We start from the raw sequence: 8,224 nt of genomic DNA on the forward strand, positions 1-8,224 counted from the left end.
GTCTCATGGCACAGACCTTCAAGCCCAGCTACTCGAGGCTGAGGCAAGAGGAATGAGAGCAAAGGGACATGCTTCGATAGCCTTGTGAGAGAGACCTTATCTCAAAATACAAAGTGCAAGGAGAGCTAGCTGATAGAGCTCAGTGTTGAGCAGGCATAAGGTTCTAGGCTTAATCTCCAGTACTGGAGAGAAATAAAAGTGAAATATGTAGGATAGGCCATTAGGATGGAGATGAGGGAAACTGGAGCCTGCGTCCAGAGCTACCCTGCTGGCAGAGCTTCATCTCGCTGTTCAGGGGGAGAGTCTTGTTTTAGGTGTCATCTGATTGCATATGGTCCTCTAGCTCAAGTGTTGATCTCATTTAAAACTTTGTCCCAGCTCCTTGAATGAATCCCTAGGTAGGGTCACTCTACCAAACTGACATGAATTAACCACCGTAGTCCTCACTGCAGTTTTTATCTTGTCTAGGTCCCCTTGAAGTCTATCAGACATGTCAGCTTTCAAGATGAGGATGAGATTGTTAGAATAAATCCTCGAGATATCTTAATACGTCGGTATGCAGACTACAGACATCCGGACATGTGGAAAAATGACTTGGAGAGAGATGATACTGACTCCAGTGTTCCATTTTCTAAACAAGACAGTAAAAAGTCAGACTATTTCTACCACTGTGGGGATGAGACTAAGTTAAGTTCTCTGAAAGACTCTGTGGTATTTAAGACACAGCCTCCCTCATTAAAATTTAAGTCAAAACGAAGAAAAGAGGATGGGGAACGTTCTCGCTGCGTGTACTGCCAGGAAAGGTTTAATCATGAAGAAAATGGCAGGGGGAAATGCCAGGATGCTCCAGATCCTGTTAAAAGATGCATATATCAAGTTAGTTGCATGCTCTGTGCCGAGAGCATGCTGTATCATTGTATGTCAGACTCAGAGGGAGACTTTTCTGACCCTTGTTCGTGTGACACTAGCGATGACAAGTTCTGCCTAAGGTGGTTAGCCCTGGTAGCTCTGTCTTTCATTGTACCGTGTATGTGCTGCTACGTCCCTTTGAGAATGTGCCATCGCTGTGGTGAGGCATGTGGGTGCTGTGGTGGGAAACACAAGGCTGCTGGGTGAAGCAGTCCAGGCCGGCATGAGCTTGAAACCTTCATCTCCAGGAATTAGCTAACTTGGATTTGTGGAAGCTGTTGGCAGGCAATATGGAATCTTGCCTGGTATCATTGGGGCCATGTGTGGAGGAAGCAGAACTCGTCAGTTCTTGTGATTTACAGATGCTAGCCATGCCTGATGTTTTCCCTGAGTGCATGGCATGTTCTGGGACAGATCATAGAGCATTTACAAAAAGAAGTCATTTCTGGTTATTGACTACAAAAGGTCAACATAGAATATGATCCAACTAAAAGGGATTAATTTTGGCATTTTTATATTTATGCACTAGGTGATGGGACTTTTAAAGATTTGAATTCTTTAGGACATTAACTAAAAAGTGCACTAAGAGATGGTGATTTCAGTACAGAAAAGTTAGTACTTGGGAAATTGAGAAAACAAGTGCAACTAAATCATTAGTTGTTTTCTGAAAGCAGTTTTATGTATAAATAACAAATGTTTATATTTAACTAAATGTAAGGTACGAACTATGACATATTAAACTTTTCTTGCCCTTCCTAGCTCTGAGGTAGATGTGCACACATCTGCCACCACATTCCATATGTGTTGAGTATTTAACTCATCTAGTTAATAACGTTTGTATCCATGTGAAGGATTTGGTAAGTTCATCCTCACTTCTCTTTGGCTGCGGTTTATACTGAGTTATGTCTGTACATTCTGGAAGTCTAAAATCTTTAAAATACTCTAATAGCCTTGAGTGACCAACTTTTTTTTAAAGCACAGATGTAATTGTCTAATGTTCTGATGGAAATGTAACACTTATTTTTATATAAAGAAACTGAGTAAACATAGAAGAAAGCGAGGGTTCTTTTAGTTGCTGTTTCTGTGGTATTCAACCAGCAAGTTGTTTCCTTTCAGAGTTTCCTCCTTCAGAGAACTGCATTTATAGCCGTTTTACAAGGCAGAAGCATTAACTGGATAGTTAGTGTGAAACAGTTTCCACTTGAGATCTCCGTTTATCATTCTGCTAAGCCAGAATGTGCACAGCTGTTTCACTGATGTTCTGAGCTTAACCCTCTGTGCTTATTACTCACATAACAATGGATTACCTTTCAGTTGCATTTTATTATATTCCAGGAGCAAACTCACTTTGCATTAACACGTACACAGAACTCTCCCAGGAAGAAAGTATTCAATCCACCATTGTGAATGGAAATCTCGTATATCACATTCCTGTCGCAGAGCATTTGTATTATAGGATGTTTGAGTTACAGAGTGGTGTGATATGTTCCAACAAACAAGTTAAAAGTATTTTGAGGTCAAATTGTCTTTAAGTGTTACATTAAAACTCTAACCTGTGAGGGATTCTTTCAAAATACTCCCTTAGGAAAGAAAGTTAAGCAGTGTGCCTTTTTTGCTTTTTTTTTTTTTTTTTTTTTTTTTTTTTTAATGGCTTACAGTTTCTGGAGTGATAGAAATGAAAATCACACTACCATTTGAAGTTTATTCTACAGGTTTTCAGTGTCATTTCTGTACAGTGCATTTAATGTGTCACACTTAGGCTTGTGTTGGCTTTCTTCTTTTGCCCCAGATCAAACTGAACGATGTATATATAACACTATCTGTCTGTAAAATACTTTTTTTAAGAAAGCATTTATATTTATATGACAGCTTGAACTGACAACATTATGTATATAGATCATCTTGAAGTATTATTTCACATTGAAAAGAAGAAAAATATATTGATAACTATAGATGTTATGAAGAAGAGGCTATTTCTAGTTTTGTACTAAAAATCAATTGGATGAACTAAATCCAAAACCGGACACTGTAGCAGCAACTTTCAGTCTTATTTTTACTGTTTCTATATTGGAGGCTGCTACACAGATAGATGATCTTCATCCTTGGCGTTTTCAGATAAACTTGGTTTCCTAGAGCAGACTGTTAACTTTCAAAATTCCTTTTTATTGCTGAAATAGAATACTGGTTTTCCTTATGAGTGGTTATTCATATTTGTAAGTTCTGGGTTTATAATTCAGGTTGGAGCAAGGTATGAATAACTAAAGAAAATAACTTGCTGGCAATATAGGAAATGCCATGGAGATGAACTGTGTATATACTTCTGAGAAGAGTAAAATTAATCATTTTTTTTTCTGTTAAGCACTAGTCACTATAGTGCATCTCCTGGTTCTGTACTGTATTTTATACGCAACGTACATGCTTTAATATTTTAATGTTTGTGCATTAATATTTTCAGTTTGTTTAACCACTTTGCTGCTAAGATTTTGCCATCCCGTTCCCATTTTTTTTCCTTTACAATTTTAAACATTTCTTTTCATTAAAAACTATGATAATGAAATTGGGTTTTTTTTTTACTTTGATTTTTGTAATTAGCACACATGAATTCAAGCAGTCCAGAAAAGAAACTGATGATGTAATGTTATTGAGTCCCTTTGTGAATTAGATGGACCGTTTAATCCAATTCCAAACATGTGCAGGTGGATTCAAGAATGATTTCTTTTTGCTGTACAGATTTGGCACTGCCATTGGGCATTTTCTTTAAAACTTCTCTTTTTGTCTAAAGTTTCAGCAGATGGCTCAGAAAAACTGGTAAAGTAAAAGTAAATATTGAAAATGAATCATCTGAATGGCATGACCAGAAAATTCTCCACCTGTCGTGCTTCTTTGCTCAGAATCAGGAGTTGTCAGAGGATGCTTGTGGCTTATGGGGAGCCTTTGATTTCTTGAGCAGGAATGCTGTGGAGCTCCATCGCCACCTGCTGGATGATTTTAGACCGGCACTGAAAGATGGGGATGGTGTCGCCTAGTAAAGGGGGCTGTTCAGGGTAGCTTCTGCCTACCAGAGAAATCAGGGGTAGGAACAGCTCATAGGAATGTAAGTAAATCTTTCCCCAAATGCATATGGTTGCCGAAAGGTTTTAAGCACTTTTTTCTTACACATCCTGTTTTAAAATATTCATTGATACTTGGCACTGGCAGTCAAACATCCGTGTGTACTGAAGCATTGATACAGCCAGTTCCTTAACTCAGAAGCCATTACCAAAACGGTATTCCTGTTTCCTTCCCAGCAACAGTCAGGCAGAAATTTTTTAAACATAGTTACCTGTATTTTATCATGACAACTCCAGAGAGTATGTATGTTTCTGAGTAGATGTTGATGAGGCAGGACTTAAAATTTCAAGAGAAAAACTTGAAACTACCTATTTTCATTGGTTATTCAGCAGTGCCTAAATTGAGCTTCTGAAGTAACGCAGTGCACTTTCAGTCCGTGTGTATAGTGCCATCTAATTCTTTGGGCGAACCTCGCTTTCCCCCTCCCTCCCTCTCTTCCCTTCAGTGGCACATAGGCATTTCTTAGTGTTCATGTCAGTCTTCAAAGTGCAGAAAACGTGGCGGGGAGAATTTTATGGATTTTTCTTATGTTGAAGTGGAATGTCTGATTATATTTGCAACATGTAACTTGGATTAATGTATTTTAAAGTAATTTTAATTGTAGTCCAACAGTGCATTGAGCAAGTGTAACTTTTTTCTGAAAAATAACTTGGAGAACTTTAGTTAACCGATAAAACCAATTCATCACTAAATGTCGCTCTTACTCTTGATTTGATCCAGATCACATTTCTGCGTCTTACAGGAAACACCAAAAAGTGGTTAATAAATGACAGTAGAGCCATAGGTGAGTCAAACAGAAAATATTAAAGATGTGCACACACAGAAAGGCAGAAGTGATTTATTCAAACCAAAAGGTAGGTGGAGAGGGAACGAACCTTACAGGGGATGTAAGGTTCTAGTTACCTAGCAGCTGGGCAATTAGAAACCTTTCAGTTGCTTTGCTGCACTCTTATCCATTGTTCCCAAAAGATAAACTTGCAAAAAGTTACAAGTTTTTTAATTTTTTCAAGAATAATTTAGTCGGAAGCCTTTGTATTAAAGATGCACAGATTTTTGTGTGAGCAGGTTTTTTGTGAACAAGTGTGCAGTACATTCTGCTTTCTGTCTTCTTGACTTCAGAAGTGCCTCACTTGTATATGACCCCCACTAGGAACCTGACTGCATCTTACTAGTAACCAGTGGAAGCCCGCTTAACTCCTGTCCTAGTGCATCTCCCCATATAGAGCCAACTGGCTGAGAGTTGTGAGTATATAATGTAAATATGCACATCTGAGTTTGTAACTGCTTTTGTTCCGTCATATCATGTAATTGGACATATCAGATGGTAGACTTATTTGTTTCAGTGATTTCTCCTCCCCTGGAATTACCCGATTAAACCAAATCATGAAATTTAAAGGGCTTTTTCTCACTTCTTCAGCGCATATCATAGCTGTGTAAGACCCTAATCACTAGAGAAGAAAGCAGGGGAACTGGGCGCTTTCATCTGAAATGTGGTTTCATTCTTCAGAGCTGTGTTCTCTAACTGAAAGTTCACCTGCAGTTCAACTTCATGACCTCACCCTTGATTCCAGATAATTGTTAGTTGATAATTTACACAGTTCCTAGTTTGCACCCATGTTGCAGCTGCAACAATTAGCCACCTTACGGATATGTGGCAAATGTTTAACACACTGAAAACTTTGCATCATGCACTAGCCACCTGCCTTTGTACTACAGCAGAAACAAGGGCAGAACTGTAAGGGCAGAATCAGTTGTGGTAACATCTTGATACCCAAGCAACGCCTTTAGATTACCATGTTACAGTTGTAGTCATTTGAAGAATGAACTATACCTCAGTCATGTATGGCCCATAATTATGATTATTTATAGGCTTGCAGAAAGTTACTTACATTGTTCACATCAAGTCAATACCAAGCTTAAGAACAGCAGGGAAGTGGAATCGGGCCATCAATTCAGTGATACATGCAACAACTTTGCTTCAGGGGACAAACAGATGGCATTCTCCATGGTTAAAGGTGCTTGCTAACTGTTCTGGGTAACCTGAGTGATTCCCAGCACCCATTCAGGCTGCTCACAATGGTGTGTAATTTCAGTTCCGGGGGGTCCGATAGACTCTGATTATGCAGGACACATAGACACATAACGTATATTCATACAGATACATATAAATAATTAAAATCAGTGAATGTATAATAGCCAGAGCGAGTTCCTTTAAAATTAACTGCTTTGAGGTCTGAAATAGATTCTTGAAATAAATGATGATTCAAAAAATCTGTATGTAATATTAAGTCTAATAAAATAGAGCTTTTTGGGGTTGCCACTTAATCCTTTAATGTATGGATCTGTGCTTTCCTAAGAAAGAGGTTTAGACTTGGGAGATTAAGAAGCTCCCCTAAGGAGAATCCTGGTTGGCACCACGTTTCATCTGACTCTAGAGTCCTGGCACAGTTTTGGCTGTGCATGACAGCTCCACAACTTTCACAGGATAGGAACAGTTACTTCACCCTACAACTAGATTATACCAGAATCCTTTTTCCTATGGAGAGTCCCTTAAAAGTGGGAGCATCGGATTGCAGTAGATCATTGGAGGATCCTTGAGGCCTGGCCGCTCTGCCTCTCACTGTACAATGCTCTTCACTGGTCATGTTTCCCTAAGGGATTCTTCACCAAAGCAGCAGCAGATTCTTCTCCTTGAAGCCAAGGATAAGCAGTGACCTCAAGTGAGTCGCTTATTGTTCCTCAAAGAATGGTGGGCCATTCCTATGTTAGCTCTTCCATAAGCCTGTCCTTGAAACCAGATTGGAGTTTATAGCGGGGGTCACTTAAACATGGCAAAATTACTGTCCCTCTTAACTCAAAGTTAATGGCTGTACTAAAGGAATACCTTTTAACAGCTAAGAGGCTATGTATGAGTCAGAAAGAAGGGCAGGCCTAATTGGAGATTTGCCTAACTTTCTGTTACTTGTTAACTCATTGTCATATGGGAGCTGTCACCTTGATTTTAAGGTTTCTTGTATCACAGATCTTTGTATCCTCCATACTTTCCTACTTTTTTCTGCTTTAAAAATATTTTTTCAACTTAATCTGTGGAAGAATTCATAAAAAGGAATTTTAATGTTCTATTTATGCATAGGCAGGTGAGCGCGCGCGCGCGCACACACACACACACACACACACAGCCCCACCTCCTGTTCTCAGAGAGACAACATCAATGTAAAACACACAGCTGTTGCATCAAAAAGAATATGAACAGTTTATTCTTAGCCAAATGTGAGTGAATGTAGCCTGGGAACATGGATTCAGGTTATCATGGATAACACATTCTGCTGCGGAAGTTATTGCATGGGTTTTTATGGTTATAAAACAAGTCAGTCGTAAATGCAGTCATCACATACACTGGGTGGGCGGTGCTTAGCAGGTGTGTTAATAGTGGGAGGACACCATTGCTAAAGGTTTCAGATGTTGTATGGTGACTTTTTTTAAACTTCAGAGTAGAATCATGAGCTAATTTTAATTAGCTAAATTAGAACATTCCAAAGGTTTTACCTGATTAGCAAAAGGATATCAGACATGGAGGAGGCATGATACAATTGGTACTAAAATAATTCTGAATAGCCCAAGGTAATTCTGATTTCTGGTCTGCAACATTACAAGTCTTCATAATAACAAAGTTCTAGTCAGTTTGTAGAATCTGTAGCAGAGATGTGGCTTTTTCAAGGATTGTCAGATTATAACAAGAAGACCTTTTGTTGGAAGTCAGTGATTTTATTCTTTCTGCCTTACATTATAAAAGAACAATCCATGAGCTTCCTGATAGTAAATCTTACTCAAGTATGAAAGCAACACATACTTATAAGTGATGTGGTGGTCTTGCAAGAAGAAAATGGGGGTTTAAGAACAATTACTTAATGATATGCTGAGGAATCATTGGGTTCACTCAAATTGCAGGGATGTAATGTTCCCTTTATATGAGAATGTCCCATTTAACAGGTCCAAGGAAGGTTACATATTTATACAAGGCCATTGAGTTGCACCATAACAACCTGCATTAAATTTAACTCAACTACCCAAGTGTGTCTCTTCCAGAAAGCTCAGGATGCTCCAGTTCTCAGTGATTGCCCTCATCTCTCAGACCTTTGTCTTTGCTCTTCTCTGCCTCGATGGACCGCTGCACCACTGCCCAGCCAGTTGGCCTAGTCCTCAC

The 8,224-nt window shown here is 39.0% G+C and overlaps 1 protein-coding gene across 2 annotated transcripts in view; it reads left to right on the forward strand.

Annotated features, from left to right (window-relative positions):
* The window catches only part of Spred1 (sprouty-related, EVH1 domain containing 1), a 67,058-nt gene extending 61,643 nt beyond the window's left edge, over nucleotides 1–5,415 (forward strand). For both annotated transcript variants that reach the window (NM_001047089.2, XM_087650903.1), the window contains 1 exon segment: nucleotides 469–5,415. In NM_001047089.2, the coding sequence (NP_001040554.1) occupies nucleotides 469–1,116 (648 nt within the window). In that variant the 3' untranslated portion in view covers nucleotides 1,117–5,415.
* The last annotated feature ends 2,809 nt before the right edge of the window (nucleotides 5,416–8,224 follow it).

Source organism: Rattus norvegicus, chromosome 3, assembly GCF_021556685.1.
Source record: "Rattus norvegicus strain SHRSP/BbbUtx chromosome 3, alternate assembly SHRSP_T2T, whole genome shotgun sequence".
Taxonomy (NCBI): Eukaryota; Metazoa; Chordata; class Mammalia; order Rodentia; family Muridae; genus Rattus; species Rattus norvegicus.